Genomic DNA, 21,773 nt, shown 5'->3' with positions numbered 1-21,773 from the left:
TACAGGGACAGTAGAGGTGTAAAGTGTTACTTTATTTAAAAAAGTAACTCAGATAATGCAGTGTGGTCTAAAATAAAAAGTATTGTGTTACTTTACTCGTTACTTGAAAAAGTAATCTGATTACATATCGTGTGTTACTTTTATTGTGTTACCCCCAACACCGGATAGATAGATGGATACATAGATGGATAGATATAGAAATAAAAGATAAAGTTCAGTAAAGAAAGACTAAGATTTTTTTATTCTATATATACACACAGATCAGACACAACATTAAAGCCACCTGCATGTATAGGTCCCCCTCGTGCTGAGAAAAACAGCACCAACCCGCATCTCAGAATAGCATTCTGAGATGATATTCTTTCACCACAGTTGTCCTGAGTAGTTATCTGAGTTACCGTAGACTTTGTCAGTTTGAAACCATCTGGCTATTCTCTGTTGACCTCTCACATCAACAAGGCATTTCCATCTTCAGAACTGCCCCTCACTGGATGTTTTTTGTATTTGGCACCATTCTGAGTACATTCTGACTGTTGTGCATGAAAGGAGATCAGCAGTTCCAGAAATACTCAAACCAGCCTGTCTGGCACCAACAATCATGCTATGGTCCAAATCAATGAGATCAATTTTTTTCTCCATTCTGATGGTTGATGTGAACATTAACTGAAGCTCTTGACCAGTAACTGTTACAGAAATACTCAAACCAACCCATTTGGCACCAATAATCACCCATGTGATTATTTATTCAGCCAATCGTGTGGCGGTAGTGCAGTGCATAAAATCATGCAGATATGGGTCAGGAGCTTCAGTTAATGTTCACATCAACCATCAGAATGTGGAATTTTTTTATTTCAGTGATTTGGACCATGGCATGATTGTTGGTGCCAGATGGGCTGGTTTGGATATTTCTGTAACTGCTGATCTCCTGGGATTTTCACACTAGAATTCACACAGAATGATGCCAAAACCAAAAACATCCGGTGAGAGACAGTTCTGTGTTGTTGAGAGAGGTCAACAGATTTTGGAGGCATGAAAGAGACCTACACAATATTAGGCAGGTGTTTTAATGCTGTAGCTGATCGGTGTGTATATATATATATATATATATATATATATATATATATATATATATATACACACACACATACAGTATAATACTACTCAAATCCAAATCAATAATAACCAGAAAGAAAAAAAAAAGATTTGGTACATAGCACTGGACTTTTAATTATAAACAAGCCCGAAATACACTACTATTTTGAAATGTCTGGGCTCCCAGTTGTGAACTCGCTGATGGCTGATTCTACATTTATGCTGAATTTCCTCTTTGGAACTTTAATGGCCTAATCACCATTCACTTGCTTTGTATGGATTTACAGAGCTGAAATATTCTTCTAAAAATCTTTGTGTAGAAAGAAAGTCATACACATCTTTGATTGCATGAGGGTGAGTAAATGATGAGAGACTTTTCAGTTTTGTGTGAACTATCTCTTTAAACCTAATCGTTGGCAGGTGACAGATTCTATAATTTATTGACAAAAATGTGTATATGCTTCTAAGTCAACTTTTAGGAAAAGACTAGCATATAGATGATCTCAAAGCCAATAGACATGGACTGAAAGCCTCCCATGTTTATGTAATGGGGTTTTTAAAATGCTTGGTTACTAAAGAGATAGCAGAGAGTGAGCAAATGAAAGAAATTAAAAGAATGACAGAAAAATTAGGAAAGGCATAGCTGTAATATAAAATGCTTTGAACAGGAAGGGTTCTTTGCATGATTGAAATCATTGAAAGCTGTGTGGGTATCCTCATAGACTTGAATCCACATTTAGGTTTGCATGCAATGAATACAATGGGCAAAAGGAAAAATATATTTGTCTCATTATTTCTAAAATGTCATTTTGTTGCTTTAATTAAAAACAGCCACATGGATCTGTCTTTAAGCAGTGCAGATACTCAACAGAGCAGATAGTCATGAGACTATTACAAAAATTCCAACACTGAGTTTTTTACTGAATGCCAAGCAATCCCTCAGGGCTAAAACTTACTTCCAAACCTGTTCAACAAAGTCATCAATAAACTGTTATTACAGCTACTCATGAAAAATCGACTAGGGGAAAGTTTGCCATTAGGTTTCCAAAATATGCAAATTATCTGGTTATTTCCTACAGTGAATCTTCTGTAAATGTATGCATCTGAGGGGTGAATGAATGAGAAAAATGCATAAATAGAAAGGGCTGCCAAACTGTGCAGATTTGATTTTAAATCCAATAGGTCAATGCAACTGAACAGCTTACAAACAGAGAAAGGGCTCCATAAGACTGAGGAATCCAGGGATGTCTATAAACTCTGACCTTTAGATACAGTATACAGTGGTGCCAAAAAGGTTTTTGGAAACTTAAATTACACTTAAAAATGAATACATTATTTTGTATTAATTAACAAAATATCAAAGTATTGTAAAGAAAGAACACTTCTCAAGAAAAAAAATAAGAAATTTGTTAGGTTTTAAATGATACAATTATGTTTAAAATTATTTGAAAAGAGTATTTGGACACTTTGTGGTTTTCAAACATTGTGAAACATGTATTTGTTGTGATTAATAAGACCTGTGGTTACTCTGCGTGAATAACTACATGAACATGAGGGGAACTGAATTCATACATTCACTAGAAATTGCATTCAGGCATTTTTAATGTAAACTGGCCAAATACAATTGAGGCCACTGTATATTAGTGTTGTATAGCCTATAATGTTTTAAAAACTATATTCTTTAATTCTAACAAATGATGAATGTGTTTTTTATGTACTCAATTATTTTGATAAAGCAATCATTGTCAATCAGTTATTTCTAATTTCTTTCTCCTGTGTTTACTGGATATTTGACCTCTTTTGTGAAATGAAGAGACAAGGGAGTGAAAGGAAAAACAAGTAGAAAGTAAGATGTCTGTGTACAGTATGTGTGTTACAGGTTATTACGGTATAGTCAATCAAACTCACTCTTGAGAGCCACAGTTCCGTCCTCTGAGAGAGTGTTTGGGTCAAAGAACACAGACGCAGGACTGTCCAAAGAGTCCTGCACATAGAGCACATGCTGGTTCTGCAGACCCTTGTTGTGGAAATAGAAATATCTACAATAGAAGAGGTTTCAATGAACATCACAGTTAATTAGATGTACAATTCTCATACTTATTGAGGAAAGAGGTCTTTTTTTAAATCACATGTTTATATGCATTGCACAACAGCTGAAGCAATAATACTTTTATAGTGAGTTTAGCAAATCATTTTTTTTTCTCTGTATTCTTCAGTGTACATTTTATTGCAGGTGTATTCTGCATTCCAATCTCAAAATGGCATAGCATACAGAGCTTTTTGGGTCACAAATAGTAAAAAATGAATTAACTGCACTAAATATACATTGTTAGACCAGCAATATTTCCCAACATCTGCACAATAGATTTCATATTGAACAATGTTGCGGATTTGCATGAATAAACTATGTGTTAAATGTTGTGGATTATTGTTTTTCTGATTGCTACCTTTATTCTGTTGCTGTTGTTGTGTTTTTCAACACTATTTGTTGTTCATCACTACATTTATTATGTAGTGATTTCAAGAGCTTATATTATTATTTAAAGATGTTAGTTGATATTTGTCACCATTAATAAGTAGTGTGTGTTAAGTGATGAGATCTTAGTTGACTTTAATATGTTAAGCTATTATAAGTAATGTATTTGCTTTGTAATATGTTTTCTTCTTTAGAGGTGAAGATTGCAGGTTTTACTTCATACAAGAGTCATTTCAGAATCAGAATATGCTTTATTGCTAAGTATGCTTACACATACAAGGAATTTGTCTTGGTAACAGGAGCTTCCAGTGTACAACAATACAAACAATACCAAAAACAGCAGCAAGACATAGGTAATTAAAACAAAAAAGAATAAAAAATAAATAATTATACATATACGTACATACACTCACCTTCATACATACCCACATACACACACGTAGTGCAAATCTAATACAATCTGTTATATAAAGAACAAAAATACAGTATATTATGTACAGAGCAATGTAAGTAATGGCAGAAGTGGATATGTTGGATAATATAAATAGAATTAAACTGTGTATTGCACATAATTATTGCTCAAAGGGGCAATTGAATTGTTCATTAGATGGATAGCCTGAAGTCCACAAAAAGGATCCTTGCGTATGTCCCCAGTCTATCCAGATGTTGCAGGACATGATGCAATCCCACGTTGACTGCATCATCCACAGACCTGTTTGCTCGATAAGCAAATTGAAGGGGATCTAGAAAGGGTCTAGTGATGTCCTTCAGGTGGACCAACACCAGTCTCTCAAATGACTTCATGACCACAGATGTCAGGGCGACAGGTCTGTAGTCATTAAGTCCTGTGATTTTAGGTTTCTTAGGGACAGGGATAATAACTGAGCATTTGAAGCAGCATGGGACTTCACACTGCTTCAGTGATCTATTGAAGATCTGAGTGAAGGTGGGGGCCAGTTGGTTAGCACAGGAACGAAGGCACGCTGGTGAGATGCCATCTGGGCCTGGAGACTTCCTTGACCTTTGCTTCCGAAAGACACGGCACACATCGTCTTCACAGATCTTGAGTGCAGGTTGTGTAGTGGGTGGGGGCGGGGGGGGGTTGCAGGAGGTGTTAATGTTTGTGTGAAATGAAGTCCGAGTGCGTGTGGGGTGGGGTGTGAAATTGGGCCTTTCGAATCTGCAACAGAACACATTCAGATTGTCAGCCAGTCGTTGGTCCACCACAGGTTTGGGGGTAGGAGTCCTGTAATTAGTAAGTTGTTTCAGGCCACTCCACACTGATGCAGGGTCGTTAGCTGACAACTTGTTTTTCAGCTCCTCAGAGTAGCTTCTTTTAGCCACTCTGATTTCCTTATTCAGTGTGTTCCTGGCCTGATTATACAAGACTCTATCCCCACCCCTGTAAGCATCCTCTTTGGCATGACGAAGCTGTCTGAGTTTTCCTGTGAACCATGGTTTATCATTGTTGAATGATAAAAATGTCCTAGTATGGATGCACATACCCTCACAGAAACTGATTTATGATGTAACCGTATCTGTGAGCACGTCCAGGTCTGTGGCTGCAGCTTCAAAAACACTCCAATCAGTGCAGTCAAAGCAGGCTTGTAGTTCCAGCTCTGCTTCATTAGTCCATCTCCTTACAGTCCTTACAACTGGCTTTGTTGATTTTAATTTCTGCCTGTAGGTCGGGAGAAGATGTACCAGACAGTGATCAGAGAGTCCCAAAGCTGCACGTGGGACAGAGCGATATGCATCCTTTAATGTTGTATAGCAGTGATCCAATATATTCCTGTCTCTGGTGGGGCATGTAATGTGCTGTCTGTATTTGGGCAGTTCACATGTGAGATTTGCTTCTGTGTCTGTGATTTGATCAGCAAGCTGTTGCAGCACTATGGTCCTAGACGCATTTGGAGGAATGTTTAAACACTAAACACTCACCAGAATAAACTAAGAAAACTCCCGCGGTGAGTAGAACGGCTTAAAGTTAATAAAGAGCGCTTCCAGATTAGGACAGCACATCCTCTTTAACGTAGTTACATCTGTACACCAACTTTCGTTATTTAAAAACTTATAATGAAATGTGACAAAAATTTATAAATTGCAAAACAAGAAATCTGTTTGCCTTGACAAGAATTTATTGGCTCAATGGGACATTTGTATTTTGTGAAAGAAACTATTTAAACAGGCCAAACAATGTAGTGTCACTAAATATAATTATGGCAGTTGTCATATGATAAATGGCAATACATGTCAAAAACATGTTTGGCATGTATGAAATTATATAGTTTTGACTGATGCTAAAAAAATGTCACATACTTGTACATATGCACAAAATATATTTCACAATACATTATAACATAACAATAACATTATATATACAGTACTGTGCAAACGTCTTAGGCACATAAGATGCTTCACAAAAACATTTGTCTAAAGATGGTTATTTATATTTTTCAGCTTTTTTGGTCAATAGGAAATAACAAATTTTGACTCCCAAACATTTATTTTGCAAATAGAGTAGAATAAAAGAACAGGGAGCCATGCAACAGATGGCATGGTCCCTACAGAGCACCCCACTGAATATTGAGTCAGTCTGAGATTACATAAAGAGACAGAAGCAATTGAGAAAGCTGAATTTGTGAGATGTTAATTGATAAATGAAAACTATTCTATGCAACATTTTTCACAAGTGCCTAAAACTTTTGTACAGTACTGTGTGTGTATATATATATATATATATATACTGTAACCATGGTCTCCCCTTTTTTTTTTTACATTACTTAGAATATACTGTATGCCACAAACAAATAGTGCAGTTGGAACATATGCACACATGAGCTATAGTTTTATAAATCCATCCATCCATCGTCAACCGCTTATCCTGTGTACAGGGTCACAGGGGGCTGGAGCCTATCCCAGCTAACATTGGGCGAAAGGCGGGGGACACCCTGGACAGGTCACCAGTCCATCGCAGGGCCACACATAGACAGAAATACACTCACACTCACCTCCACATCCATATCCACATCCACACCTAGGGCAATTTTTTTTTTTTGGAGACACCAATTAACCTAGCCTGCATGTCTTTTGGATGGTGGGAGGAAGCCGGAGTACCCGGAGAGAACCCACGCAGACACGGGGAGAACATGCAAACTCCACACAGAAAGGCCGGGGCAACCAGGGTTTGAACCCACGACCTTCTTGCTGTGAGGCGACAGTGCTAACCGCTGCACCACCGTGCCGCCCCTAGTTTTAGAAATACGTTAAAAAATTACTAGATTTCTATGGGTTGTTTTTGTTGAGTGCTTACTCTTTTAATGGGTTAATTTTCTTGTCTTAATAGTGAAATATTTTCAAAATGATGATTTCACACTACTTGTCTTGAGTGTGATATCACAGTGGGCATGAGTTGTTTTAGTGTTGTGTGTGGTTACCTCTTTCCTCTCTTGTAAGGACAGCTGTATTTGGGGTAGTTATAGAGCTCGGTGAGGCGCTGGTGGAACTGCTCTTTAACTGCACACTGTTCCAGGAATGGCATGGTCAACTTATTTTGCTCTTCAACAAACATCTGCTGGGTGGGTGAGGGACACTGTTAAACTGGCATATTGTTGTAGCGCACACACTGATAACTTGTTTATATGTAAATTGTTCTACACATTTCTTTGTTCCGGTGATGTGGGCGATGGGTGGAGACCAGGAAACAAAACAGGGTGAGCCTCAAAATATTGCATCAATAGTGGTATGGATAGTTTATCTGATAAGGCAGAAAAAGTCATTATAGACTACCAAAGCCTGTAACTGGCATGTTAGCCCCTATGCAAATGTAGATGTCAGTGTGACATCAGTGTAAACTCTATATTAATGCAGGTGAGCTGGTTCTCTATGCATTGACCTAACAAGTCCAGGGTGTAGCAATGTTAGATACAAAATTTAGCTCTAGTACTAAATAGTAATAAAATTAGTTGTAAAAAATGAATTCCTTTTATTGTACATTTGGAATCCTGCAGAAACAAATTCTGTCAACATAACATACAGTAGATCTGAGATTGAAGAGAATGTGTATGTGATTCGTATTTGTAGTTTATGATTTGAATGTGGTTGTGAACAGAGAAAGACCTGATTGGGCCTTGCATTGCATGTTATTAATGACATTTTATTGGATGGTACAGTGGCTCACAGTAGTTTTTCCATGTATTGGATTATGGAAAATCAGATAGCAGATCTAAAGAGACCAAAACATTTATATTTGTTGTGCTAAATTTGTGGTCTCCAAAAACCTACATTGCAGGGACCTGCGAGTGGAACGGCTTCAGAGTGCGAATAAATAAATTCTTTAAGGTGTCTGTAAGGGGTATGGTTAGGGTGTAGTACTAATAAATAGCTTAAAGGTCCTAAGCAATTTCAGACATTTTGCAAACTTCCACTAAACTTAGGCCACACACACACAAGTAAGTTTTTGGTTGAAAATGCATTCATTTATTTGTGTTTATGCCTCTCATCCATACTAGATCAAACACTCTCCATTACCGCATACTTTGGGAAACAATTAGGTTTCAGATTTAAATCTATTAGTGTATCTTAACGTTTTCACTGCATTTTGGCCTCCCATCCACACTTAAACACGTTTAGGTCACTGAAAATGGTTTGAGGTTTTTAAAAACACCTTCCGTAAGGAAAATAAAAAAAACACATTTTGGAATATGGTTACATCTTAAATGCAATTTGAGCATAACAACGGTTGTTGCTTAATATTGTGCTAACACTGTAATTTGACAGGCAAGAATCTGACAGCTGTCTTGTGATCAGCTGTCATAGTTCCCCATTTGTCGCTCACATGCGGTAGAGTGCTCTCCGCTTCAGACGGCCACAGGCATTGTCTCGTGTGTCTGGGTTGCGATCACACAGAGGCAGCGTTTGTGGATGGTTCATGTTCTCACTACGAGAGCATGACCATGGCAACATTGCGGTGGCGGCTTGCTTTCAACAGAAAGCACGCCACTCCAGCCGCCCCCCGCATCCCACGGGATTGAGGACGGTGCAGTTGGCGATGGAGGCGATTTGGGGACGGCAGCGTGTGCAGCTCCGCTGGGTATGCCCCCTCGGACCACCTGCCCCCCGGCACGCTCGTTGACTCCCATTCGTGCTCGAGGCATCAGCGGCTCGCCTCACCAGTCTGCCTATCCTCTAGAGCTCGAGGTGGATGAGCTCGCCGCTGCATTGGAGAGCGTGCCATCTGACCCTGAGGACTCCCCTGGGCATGCCCAGGCTGAGGCCGACGCTCAGATGTCCGATATGCTTGCACGGGGGGGCTGGACTGGAACCCTCCGTCCTCCCCACAGCCATCGCGGTTGGATGACTGGTTCCTGGGGGCTCCGCGCCGATCCCGTTTTTCCCAGAGGTGCATAATGAGCACCCCTCTCCACATGTCACAAAGCTATTTGCTCATCCGCTCTTGCTACACTCGACGGCAGAGTGGCCCACGGGTACATGGCGATTCCTCAGGTGGATAGGGCTGTTGCGCTTCACCAATGCTCCGAAAACCCTACCACCTTGCGGGGTCACCCTGTACTCCCCTCCAAGGCCTGTAGGACAATATCGTCAATGACGGCCAAAGCCTACAGCGCCGGTGGACACGGGGGTAGCTCTGATCCCAACGTGTTGCAGGAACTGCGCTCAGCATCCAACCTCACCCTTAGAGCCACGAAGGTCACAGCGCAGTCACTCGGGCAGGCGATGGCCTCTCTCGTGGTCCAGAGACGTCATCTGTGGCTGAACTTGGTCGAGATGCGTGAGGCCGACAAAGTGCGCTTCCTCAACGCCCCTGTCTCCCAGTTCGGCCTCTTCGGCGACACTGTCGAGGACTTCACCCAGCAGTTCTCCGTGGTGAGGAAACAGACAGAGGCTATTTCACATATTCTGCCCTGCCGCAAGCCTGCCTCCATGGGCCACGCCGCGTCTTCTCGCCGAGGACATCCTCCTGCGGCGAAGAAACGCTTCGCTCTCAGCCCACGCGTCAAGCACCCCACAGTAAGTCGACGCCCCCACCTCACGGACCCCCTCGAGGACCCGTAAGGTTCCCAGGCACTCCTGAGGCGATCAACCCAGGGACCAAGACTTTAGCTCCGGAGCAGGTAAGCAGAGCGGGAGGAGAATCTTTTGTTGGATGTATTTAATTTGCCGCCACATTCTCGATAAAAGAGCCATTTCCTTTGTCTCTGGGTCACCTGGCCCGCAAATGCCGTTCTCACGGCACTCTCTGCCACACCTCAACAGTCCCAGACGCGGACCCTCTACCCTCTGCCCTCAGCCCACGACTGTTTCCCGGCTGGCTGGTTCTGACGAGTCCAGAGGACGCCTCTACAGGACCTCCTCCTCAATGGAGGAACAATGCGTTCGCACCTCCCGACGCCATACTACCTGCTCCGCCCTGCTGCTCCGCCCCGCAGGGTACATAAAAAATAATGGTCCCCTTGGTGCTCCTAGCACGGAGCTTGGATGCGTGGCTTTCCAACTTCCCAACCCGTCACGCTGGCTGGCCCAGACCATCCGACTCGGTTACGCAATTCAGTTTGCCAGACCCCTGCCCCCCTTCACGGGTGTCCGCTTCTCCGCAGTACATGCCGAACATGCCAAATCCCTGCGCGCGGAAATCGCCACTCTTCTACTCAAAGACGCGATAGAGCCTGTCCCTCCAACCGAGATGAAGAAGGGTTTCTACAGCCCTTACTTCATCTTACCCAAGGAAGGCAGCGGCTTACAACCGATCTTGAACCTGCAAATTTTCAAAGTTTGGCCTTGTACAAACTCCCTTTCAAAGTGCTCACGCAAAAGCACATCCTAACTTGCGTCCGGCATCTAGATTGGTTCACAGCGGTTGACCTGAAGGACGCGTACTTTCCCGTCAGAACTCGGTAACACGCTGATGAACTGACCGGGTGGATCGCTTGCACCTAGTGTCCTTCCCTCGGTTGAGGTAAAACTGTGAGCTTTCTCTCCCAGGAGATTCCATATATTCGGATCCCTGGACGATTCCTCCCTAGCCCTATGGGTCCGCAATTCGGCTGACCCAATCCACTATGGGTACTTAATCTACCCGTACTGGAATAGGTGCTCCACAGGTCCGGACTCCTGCACGGACTCCTCCTGTGTGTATATTCTGCGGTATGGTCCCCTTGCGAGTGGACCCGCGTCTCCCTTAGGCAGTTCCAGCTGCCCTCCATCACCATGCTGTAGCAACTCCCCTCTCCTTGAGGCTGGATCTACCACCGCACCAATTTTTCCACACGTGAACTGAGGGGTCCATGTGATGTATCTCGCCACCTACCTCCCTGTTCCTGGGCAGGTGTGGTCTCCGTTGGGTCTTTTTCCCTCTGAAAGAAAAGGAAACTGGGTAAGACCCCCTTCCCACGATTGGTGTAAAGGCCCCAGCCGCTTTGGCTCTATGCATGAAACATAGAGAGAAAAGAGGCCTGGCTAGGCTCGGCCCGTTCACAGATTGGCAAGCGTCGCCTTGTTCCCCTGCTTAGGGTAACCAAAAGAGTTCCGATATCTTTTATGGGGCATTGGGGAAGTGTACGTGTAGTCTGACACAACTGGTCACCTTTGCACTTAAATATACCTTCCCGCTCTTGTGTCAGCAGTACACGGCTCAGCGCATGGCGTGATTTGAATTGGACCACTAGTGTCGCTTCTTCGACACAACGTCGAAGTGAGCGACAGATAGGGAATGTCTAGGTTACAGATGTTACCTCCATTCCCTGATGGAGGGAACGAGACGGTGTGTCCTCCCGGCCATGTCGCTGAGCCGAGCCACTCTAGTGGCCGGACCGTTCCGGCTCCTCAGAAAATTCCTGAATGAACTCGACGTATTTGCCTGCTTTTATACCCGTATGTTTGCGGCAGGGTATGCAAATACTGTCTGCCTAATTCCCATTGGCCTTTTTTCATAGATCAGAGGCATATTCGGCACTCAAGAGAGACCCCTAGTGTCGCTTCTTCGACACAACGTCTCGTTCCCTCCATCAGGGAATGGAGGTTACATCCATAACCTAGACAGTTTGAAGGCATGTTTTGAAGTTTTGTTTTTTTAGAACTTGTAGTTTTAATCTCAGTTTCAGAACTGTGAATGACGTAATGAGTCGAACTCTGAGCTGGTTGGTTTGGTTAATTGCTTAGAATACTTTTATGTAATTACTATGGAAAAATTAATGGGAAAAACATTTCTGGAATCAAGAAGTCTGAAAAAAGTGGACACGCACTGTTGCCGTTGTTTATACGCATGCCTATAATGTTCTGTGTTTTTTGAATAAAAGCTTTATGGCACAATTTTGCCAACTCCTCACCTGTCATGTTTATGTGAGCGTTTAAAAAAAAAATTGCATTGTCGAATAAATGGAGAGATTTCCATAAATGCTGTTGCTGTCTAAACGCTTTTAAAAAATGCAGGGCGAAGAAAACTGCACTTTCAGAAATATCCGTACAATAAAGTAAATTTGGACTTAGCCACTAAATTAGATCACCCCCATTTCTTAAACCACATGCCCTCTCTCCATCCAACCCAAGCATCTAAAATAGAGCTTAGAGCAGGGCTACTCAACTTAGGAAAGTTCAGGGGCCACAAAGCTGGATCCCTCTACCCTCGAGGGCCATCTAATATGTTTTATGATTATACACTGTACATATATAAATATATATATACAATATATACTAATATATATATATATATATATATATATATATATATATATATATATATGTGTGTGTGTGTGTGTGTGTGTGTGTGTAAACATTTTTATTTTTATAGTTTTATAGTATACTCACCTTCATGCCGTCCCAGATATGTATAACTCTTTCTTCTGCTGAAGACAAATCATAATAATTTTGAAGATGAAAAAAATATCTCAGCTCTATTGATGAGTGACAGATCAATATTTAAGTCATTGGCTTTTTTTTTACTTTAAATCTCCACTTTCACTTTCAGATAAAAAAAAGTGGCCACATATGACTACAGATGTGAAAGTGAAAGGGAGATTTATAGTAAAAACAAAAGTGGCCACATGTGACTTAAATGTTGATTTGTTTCTCACCCACACCTATCATGTCACTTCTATAGTCATAGATGTAACTGCTGGAGTCATATATATATATATATAAAACGTTTTGCTGCCTTTATGTGCTTTTTGGAGCTTCAAAGTTCTGTCCACTATTCAGTTGCACTGTATGGACCAACAGAGCTGAGATTTTCTTCTAAAAAGCTTAATTTGTGATCTGCAGAAGAATGTCATAGACATCTGGAATGGCACGAGGGTGAGTAAATAAAGAAAAAATATATATATTTTTAGGTCAACTATACCTTTTAGTAATTATTTTAAACATAAGGGTTGCAACTGTTTGATTTTCTGATATAGATAAGTTCTGTTGTCACTGAGATTGTCAACTAACAAACACCACATACACCAGAGATATTTTCATGAACAAGAGTGATATATCCAAAATTAGCACCAAAAGTCCTTCAGTGACAAGTCATAAAGATTATTTCACCCCCCTAAGCATTTGTGCCTAAGTAGATCACTATAAAGCATTTGCGTGAATGCGTATCCCTCACTGAAGGAAAAGCTCTTATTTTTTCCTGTAAATACTGTTGTCATGACGAGTACAGTTATATGGTGATCTATTCAAAAGATTGGACAGGTGACACACCGTGTTGAGTAAGTGAGATTGCAAGCGTGCATGTTTGTTTGACAGACCGCGGGTGAGTGCACATGAACGTCACAGTTACTGTTGTAACCTCCGTACTTTGAGGGAGGGAACGAGACGTTGTTTCGAATGAAGTGACACAAAGGAGTGTCTTCCTTGGGAGCCTCGCATACTTCTGAATTTGAGAAAAGACCCATGAGAAATTGGCAGACAGAATTTGCATGTCCCGCCCCCAGACATACGGGTATAAAGGGAAGCAGGCATGTGTCTGTCAGTCAGGTTTTTGCACTGAGGAGCCAAGAATAAGGTATGGCCGTTTACAGTGGTAGGTCTAGTGTCGTGGCAGAAGGGACACAACGTCTTGTTTCCTCCCTCAGGGAATGGAGGTTACAACAGTAACTGTGATGTTCCCCTTCTGTCACTCACTTGACATTGTGTAGAATGAAGTTACACAAGGGGTCTCATTCAAAAGCGCCATGCACTAGGCCGTGTTACATGAACTGCAGACACAGGTGCAAGCAGGCTGCTGCATGCTAGAAGCGACTGTTTCGGCTGCACATAACCTTCCCCAACGCCCCCAGAAAAGGTGTCATACACAGACCTTAGGTACCCAGCACCCCTGAGGGGGAACAGGTGCTACATGACCAACATGGGTGCAAGCCCGGCAGCCGCAGTCTTTTCTCTCTCTCTCTTTACGCTATGAAATGCGTCGGGAAGGGAGTATTTCCCGATCCTATTCTTTCAGGGGGAAAAGACCCTGCTGAGGCACATCCTGCCCAGACTAGGTGGAGGTGATATGTGGCTAATACACCACGTGGGTTGTTAACACGTGGGAGCTGCCTGATTAGGGAGGAGCTCTACAAACATGGCGACCAGGGGCAGTGGGACTGCCCAAGGGAGACGCGGGTCCGCCAACAGGGGGACCGTACCTTGGAAAATACATCACAGGGAGTTGCCTGAAGAGGGAATTAATCCTGTGGAGCCCTACCCCAGTATGGAACACTTGTGGCTCATAGTGGGTCTAATCGCAAATTGCTCCACTGAATTCACAGGCCAGAAAGTTAGGGAGGAAGAACATCCAGGAAGTGATGCTTAGTGGCTAACCTGGGAGAGAAAGAGCACTGGATCAACTTGGTGAAGGGCGCTGGGTGCAAGCGAGTGCATTACCGAGTTCTACCGGCTCGGACCTGACAAAACATGGGACGAGACCGACTCGACCCTGAGATTGTAAATTCTAGCAAGTGTATTGGGTGTTGCCCAGCCTGCTGCTCTTCAGATGTCTGCTAGGGAGGTGCCATTGGCCAGTGCCCACGAGGATGCCACACTTCTCGTCGAGTGTACTCGAACTCGCAAGGGTTGGCGTCGACGACCCAGCTGGCAGCCTCAGTTTGGAGATGGTGTTCCCTTTACGCCGGCCGCCGAAGCAGACAAAGAGCTGCTCAGAACAACTAGAGCTCTGCGTGCGGTCCAAATAGATTCGCAAAGCAACAAGAAGGCTGGGTCTGCCTCCTCCCGGGGCAGCTTGCTTGCAGCGAGTCCAAAGGAGGAGATGGTGGGCGAGTTGTGACATATGACGAGAGCGCACGCCACCTTGGCGGATCAAGACTTGCTTGCCCCGAATCAATGGGAGAAACCTCCGCATGGCAAGTAATACAGCCAGCAGCTCTAGGCAGTTGATGTGCTGATGCAGCCGGGGCTCTGTCCAGAAGCCAGTGGCAGCATGACCGTTACACACGGCGTTACACCCTGTTAGTCGGATGGTCCTGGTCAACCAATGCGATGGGTTGGACAGCAAAAGCCATGCATCCAGACTCCGAGCGAGGGGCACTAGAGGGACGATCACTTTTGACGTACCGGGTGGGACTTCGTGGCAGGGGGAGCCACACTCATACCGAGCTCGGACGGAAGCAAGCGAGCGTGCCGGAGGACGGGTGGTTCGTGGGGATTTACACGGCGAAACCGAGCCCGTCGTCATCCCCAAATTGCCTTCATCGCCAGCCGGGTCGTCCTCAATCCAGTGGGAAGTAATAGCAACTCTCCTGAGGAAAGAAAGCCACGACAAGCAACGTTGCCATGGCTATGTTCTTGCACTGAGAACATGAACCATTCATAAATGCTACCTGCATGTGATTGCAGCCCATGCACACGAGGCAAAGAGAAATCGACTGCTTCCAGGAACTACACACAGGCGAAAAGACATCTTTAAAAAGACGCGTCCTGAAAAGATCGTACAATGCCTGCTGTGTATTGCTCTTTTGTGAGTGAAATTAAACTGTTTTAGGAGGGAGAACACTCTTTTAGACAGAAGCGATGTCGAAGCGCCCATGGGTGTGGACTGCACAGCGTGCAGAGAGAGAACGCAGCTGGAAATGCGCCGTAGATCCAACAGCAGTGCTCTGCCACAGAGGTGAGTGGAATAGTAGTGAGATTCAGCTTGCTGATGCAGAACCGCTCCGCTCCGAAGAAAAAATCTGACTGACAGACACATGCCTGCTTCCCTTTATACCCGTATGTCCGGGGTCGGGACATGCAAATTCTGTCTGCCAATTTCTCATTGGCCTTTTCTCAAGTTCAGAGGTAAGCGAGGCTCCCAAGAAAGACCCCTTGTGTCACTTCATTCAACACAACGTTGAGTGAGTGACAGAAAGGGAACTGTGTGTGAATGTGCATGCAGACCGGCCACCGCTCTCATAACATCAGCCTTGCTCAGATATTATTTGTTGTTTTTATTTATTTATTTGTAACATACTCTTGCAGTTGAATTCCCTCTCTAATGTGATTCAGCAATGTAGAAAACCAGCGTAAATCCTCAAGAAATTGGACACCTCACAATTCATACAGATTACATAGACTGCTGATATTTCTGATGATGATATCATAACGCAGGCCGCAAAAGATCGCTCGAGGGCCATGTGACCAAAAACTCAATGTAATCTTTATGTCCATGTTGGTTTTAATTGCTTGGTACATTTATAATTTAACGTAATCATTCATTTCTAAAAGGATTTAAAATAAATGTTTTCAAGTTATGCATATGCATATATGGACAAAAGTATTGGGCCACACCTCTTAATCATTGAATTCAGGTGTTTCATTCAGTCCCATTCCCACAGGTGTATAAAATCAAGCATCTAGCCATGCTGTCTGCCTTCAAAAACATTTTTGAAAGAATGGGTCATTCTAAAGCGCTCACTGAATTCGAGCGTGGTACTGTAATAGGATGCCACCATTGTAACAAGTCAGTTCGGGAAATTTCTTCCCTCCTAGATATTCCACGATCGACTGTAAGTGGTATTATTACAAAGTGGAGGCATTTAGGAACCACAGCAACTCATCCACGAAATGGCAGACCACGGAAAGCTGAGGCACATAGTGCGAAATTCGCCAACGCTCTGCTGACTCAATAACTGCAGAGTTCCAAACCTCCTTTGGCATTAACATCAGCACAAAAACTTTGTGCCGGGAGCCTCGTGGCATGGATTTCAATGGTAGAGCAGCTGTATGCAAGCATTACATCACTAAGCACAATGCCAAGCGTCAGATGGAGTGGTTTAATGCATGCCACCACTGGACTGTGGAGCAGTGGAAACGTGTTCTGTGGAGTGATGAATCACGCTTTCCTATCTGACAAGTCTGGGTTTGGCGAATGCCAGGAGAACGTTTCCTGCCTGACTGCATTGTGCCAACTGTAATGTTTGTTGGAGGAGGGATAATGCTATGGGGTTGTTTTTCTGGGGATGGCCTAGGCCCCTTAGTTCCACTGAAGGGAAATGTTAATGCCTCAGCTTACCAAGACATTTTGGAAAATTCTATGCTTCCAACTTTGTGGAAACAATTTGGGGAAAGCCATTTTCTGTTCCAGCATGACTGTACACCAGTGCACAAAGCAAGGTCCATAAAGGCATGGTTGGATGAGTTTGGTGACTTGACTGGCCCACACAGAGCCCTGACCTCAACCATATCAAAGACCTTTGGGATGAACTAGAAAGGAGATTGCAAGCCAGGCCCTCTCTTCCAACATCATTGTCTGGCCATCCCAAATGCCCTTCTGGAAGAATGGACAAAAATTCCAATAGACACACTTCAAAATCTTGTATAAAGCCTTCACAGAAGAGTGGAAGCTGTTATAACTGCAAAGGGGGACCAACTCGATATTAATACCTATGGCTTTAGAATGGGATGTCATAAAAGCTCCTGTAGGTGTAATGTGTAGGTGTACCAACACTTTTGTCCATATAATGTATATACATTGGCAGCTAAAAGTTTGGAATAATGTACAGATTTTGCTGTTTCAGAAGGAAATTGGTACTTTAATTCACCAAAGTGGCATTCAACTGATCACAAAGTATAGTCAGGACTTTACTGATGTAAAAAACAGCACCATCACTATTTTAAAAAAGTCATTTATGATCAAATCTAGACAGACCCCATTTCCAGCAGCCATCACTCCACCTTATCCTTAAGTAATCATGCTAAATTGCAAATTAGGTACTAGAAACTCACTTGCCATTACATCAGGTCTTATGGGAAGAATTGCAAAGAAAAAGCCACTTTTGAAACAGAAAAACAAAATGAATATGATAGAGTGGGCAAAGAAACACAGACAACAGATAATTGGAAAAGAGTGTATGGATCTTAACCCCATAGAGCTTTTGTGGGATCAGCTAGACTGGAAGGTGCGTGAGAAGTGCCCGACAAGACAGCTACATCTATGGCAAGTGCCTGGCGCATCACTAGGCCCCTTTTACTGGGGCACGTGCCCCAGTATAAATCTACTGTGCCCCAGTATAAGCTCAAGTTTGAGTTTTAACAATTTACTTTATTTGTCAGTGTATTCATTTAGATTGATAATCCCACCCAATCAACGCTTGTAAAAGCAACACAGTTTAACCGAAAACTCAAATCTGATGCATGCTTGCAAAAATCCATGTCCGTGCGGCACGCGCCTGTGCGCTTGCTGTAACCACACCTCTGCAGCACGCACAGCCACACAAACAAGTCCAGGGTCCGGTTGCACCAACTATATGTACTTTACAACTTAGCCTAGTTGTGGCGTAAATGGGCACTAAGTCCCAATGTTACCCTACGTATGAACTAAACATTTATGGAAGCCTCCGACCAGGAGTAATGGTTGGAATAAAAAAAGCATACTCATTTAATGACATTAATGTGCTCATGTTTTGCGTGATAGTCATTGATCGTTTTGACATATTATGATATTGGTATTTACACTCGTTTACATTTACAAGAGAGAAAAAAAAACTTTCTTTTAAGTGGCTCTTCAGCATGAAACCGTTCAAACGGTGCAGTTTTCAGTGTACGTCGTCCAGTGTTTATGGAGAGTTTACGACTTACTAGTTACGTCTTGCCTTAAGAACAGGTGGTGCAAACAAATTAAGCACTGACAAACTAACTAATAAGCCCTTAATGTGATCTTTACCTCCTAACTTTCATGAGAACTTACGCAAAGCTGGCGCAACCCTGCCAAGGTATCGGCACACAAGTCAGAATTGAGGTAGGCTATGAAAACATGATGAAACTAAAGTAAGTTTCTAAATAATACAGATGGGCTTATTTTGACATACATTATTGGCTCCTGTATACAGATGGACAACAGAAAATTATTTGGACGAAGCAGGGATAGGAAACAGAGAGGAGAGATGAGTTTGTGGGAGGTAAACAAACTAAATCCTAAGCCATCAGAGTCAGGTTTCAGACATCAGATGAAAAAAAAGATTCAACTTTAATGTGCAGAGTATAGGTACAGAGCCAATGAAATGCAGTTGTTTTCGCATATCCCAACTAAGCTGGGGTCAGCCATGAAACAGAGCCCCTGGAGCAGATAGGGTCAAGGACATTGCTCAAGGGCCCAACAGTGGTATCTTGGCGGTGCTGGGGCTTGTTTAGGTTTAGGACACTACATAAACAGCTGTCAGTAACTATGGCTGATGTGTGCTAATTACCTAGCAACTAAAAAGGACTATAGTTTGGCTTGTTTTGAGTTGCTGTTGCAAGTAAATTTTATGAGTTTCAAATGTCTGTTTAAACTTACACCAATAATGTTAGCTAGCTAGTTATTAATTTATAGAAACAACACTTCTGCATTTATAAAGTTAGAGATAGCTCAGCTAGTTTCACAAGCTAGCTACCAAACTCAGCCAGTTTAGTTACCAACTCTCTACTCATTCTGATACCTTTTTGTCTAAAGCCGGTTCGTCTGATGCCGTTTTGCCTGACCTTGGATAATGCAATTCAATTGACTTAATTGACAGAGATTTTCCTGATGTGTAATATAGAAGAATGCAAATGTGCAAGAAAGTTTTCTCTGGTTTTGTTATTTGCATATACAGTGTATGTATTTTATGCCATAAAACATGTTGAGAATGTTCATGTACAGTATGTTGAAGATACTTAAATACATTTTTTAATTTAAGAAAAATATCAAAATGATTTTGAAATCAGTAATTGAAAACATATTCATTATAGTGAACATGTGTAATAAATGTGAAGAAATTGTTTCATGTAAATTGCATTTTCACTGTGTTTTGAATAACTTAATGGATCTGGGCCCCAATAAATGAGCATCGCGCCATCGACCTGTAAAAATGTAATGTACTAAAATACATACAATACAATGTATGTATTGTGTAACTACATGTTGTTCTGCAAAATTCTCACAAGATGCACATGTGCTGCTATTGAGTTTGAGCTGCTAGTAGGTTTAGGAGTACAATTGTAATTTAACTCCAAATGTAATTTAATACAGGTACTTTAAATGTAATAGTAATTAAAGACACCTCATATAAAGTGGGTCCCATTTTTTTAAATTAGGAAAACAATTTTAAGTGCTTCTTTTAATTCAAAATCAGTAAAGGTCTATGGGAGGTCACCATCATGAAATAAAACATGACATGTTTGGGTGTTTGTATATCACAGGTGGGGTCACCTTGGTCTCCTCACTGTCAGGGTCCTCCAGCCAATGGTATGGGTCTGGAACTTTTATCCCATTATAATCATCCACCTTTGAAGCAAAACACCACAGTTATGAGCAGCACCAAGACAGAATCGAAACACAATATACTATAGTTTCCCAGAACAACATTGACTAGGACAACTGACACAGACTTATGGACTTTTGCAGATGCATACTTGTTAGGTTTGGCCTTGAGGCAGTCTTGCAGCACTTGAAATTTACTGCAGCTAACACTTGAAACTTATGACACATAACCACTAAGCATCAACACAGACAGATACTTTGAATCCTTACACACTCATGACCAATGGTAATAGCTCACTCATGTGTTCCAGTCAATCTTTCCTATTTCCTAATTGTTGGTGTACTTTTTCATGTGTCTTTCAGAAAGAGGAAGAAAAGTCAAATGAATTAAAGACTATATGTGAAAAACCCAGAATGAAAGTACCACTAACCTTACTGTTATCCCTCCGTACATCTGGGTATTTGAAAGCCATATTGGTGCTGTGTGATCTGTCTTTTGTTAGGTTTTTGTGAAATTATTTGTGAATGTGGTTGTCCATATGCTTCACGCCCGGGTGACTCAGCTATGAAAAGTGAAAGTGAAACAAACACTGGTTTCCTTCTCTTACTCAGGGAGCACTGTATGCATACAGGAAGTGGATTTCACACTGGATTGGTCAACCCAAAATGGGAAGGGCTAGGAACTTGTAAAGTTCACTTAAGTGTATGCTGCTTGTGTGTAGAAATGTACAGTATTTGGACACTTAAGCTACATTTGGAATTTATGAATGTCTTTGCACTATTTAACAAAATATCAAACTAAGATAGCAAAAGCACACTTTTCAAGCAAAACATTTCACAGAGAGAGGTTTATTTGGTTTTAAATGATGGAACTATAGATATATTCGTAATGTTAAACAATAGACATTCAGACATTTTTAATTGTGATGCAATGAAAGTGAATGGTGACCGAGCCTGTTAGTCCCTAACATCCAAATACTTTTTGGGTCACTGTACTGTATGTGTGAAAGTGTTTCTTTTTTTTAGTAGGTGTTTCTCTCTTTCCCTTTATTCTTAAAGCTCATTGAAAATAAGAATGCTAGAGTGAACTTTAGCCATTAGTGGTTTTATTGACATAACAAAACAAACTAGTCAGGCATGGATATTTTAACTCTTTCTTGAAATAACATTGTTTTCTCCAGTTTTGTAACTCTCACTAAGATAGTGAACATGATCCTCACCCTTTTACATGTCATACAAAGAACTAAAAAGCAGCTATTTGTATTTGTTGCAGCTAAATTGTACAATTTTAACATGCACATAAACATCACACCCATATGCTGTATATTATACAAATTGCTTTGTTGACATTTTTTACCCAAGTTCTCGGCAGTAATACAGGTTTAGCTCAGTTGACAGACAGACTCTGAAAGATGGTCCGTCTTGTCAGAAACTAGAGTGTCAAATGCATGAGGCAGAAAGCGAAAGATAGCAATAGAGAGAGAATGTTTTGACTGGACAATTAATTAC

General features: G+C 42.1%; 1 protein-coding gene across 1 annotated transcript in view; it reads right to left on the bottom strand.

Annotated features, from left to right (window-relative positions):
* The window catches only part of LOC127620045 (prolyl endopeptidase-like), a 35,135-nt gene extending 14,308 nt beyond the window's left edge, over positions 1–20,827 (bottom strand). Inside the window, exons 1-4 of the mRNA XM_052093122.1 lie at positions 20,696–20,827; positions 20,214–20,288; positions 7,006–7,139; positions 3,001–3,131 (exon numbers count right to left, since the gene is read on the bottom strand). Coding sequence (XP_051949082.1) covers positions 3,001–3,131; positions 7,006–7,139; positions 20,214–20,288; positions 20,696–20,737 — 382 coding nt within the window. The 5' untranslated portion in view covers positions 20,738–20,827. The remainder of the gene's footprint in view (positions 1–3,000; positions 3,132–7,005; positions 7,140–20,213; positions 20,289–20,695) is intronic.
* Between the last annotated feature and the right edge of the window lie 946 nt (positions 20,828–21,773).

The sequence above is a fragment of the Xyrauchen texanus genome, chromosome 26, assembly GCF_025860055.1.
Source record: "Xyrauchen texanus isolate HMW12.3.18 chromosome 26, RBS_HiC_50CHRs, whole genome shotgun sequence".
Taxonomy (NCBI): domain Eukaryota; kingdom Metazoa; phylum Chordata; class Actinopteri; order Cypriniformes; family Catostomidae; genus Xyrauchen; species Xyrauchen texanus.
This window is presented reverse-complemented; position numbering and strand designations above follow the sequence as displayed.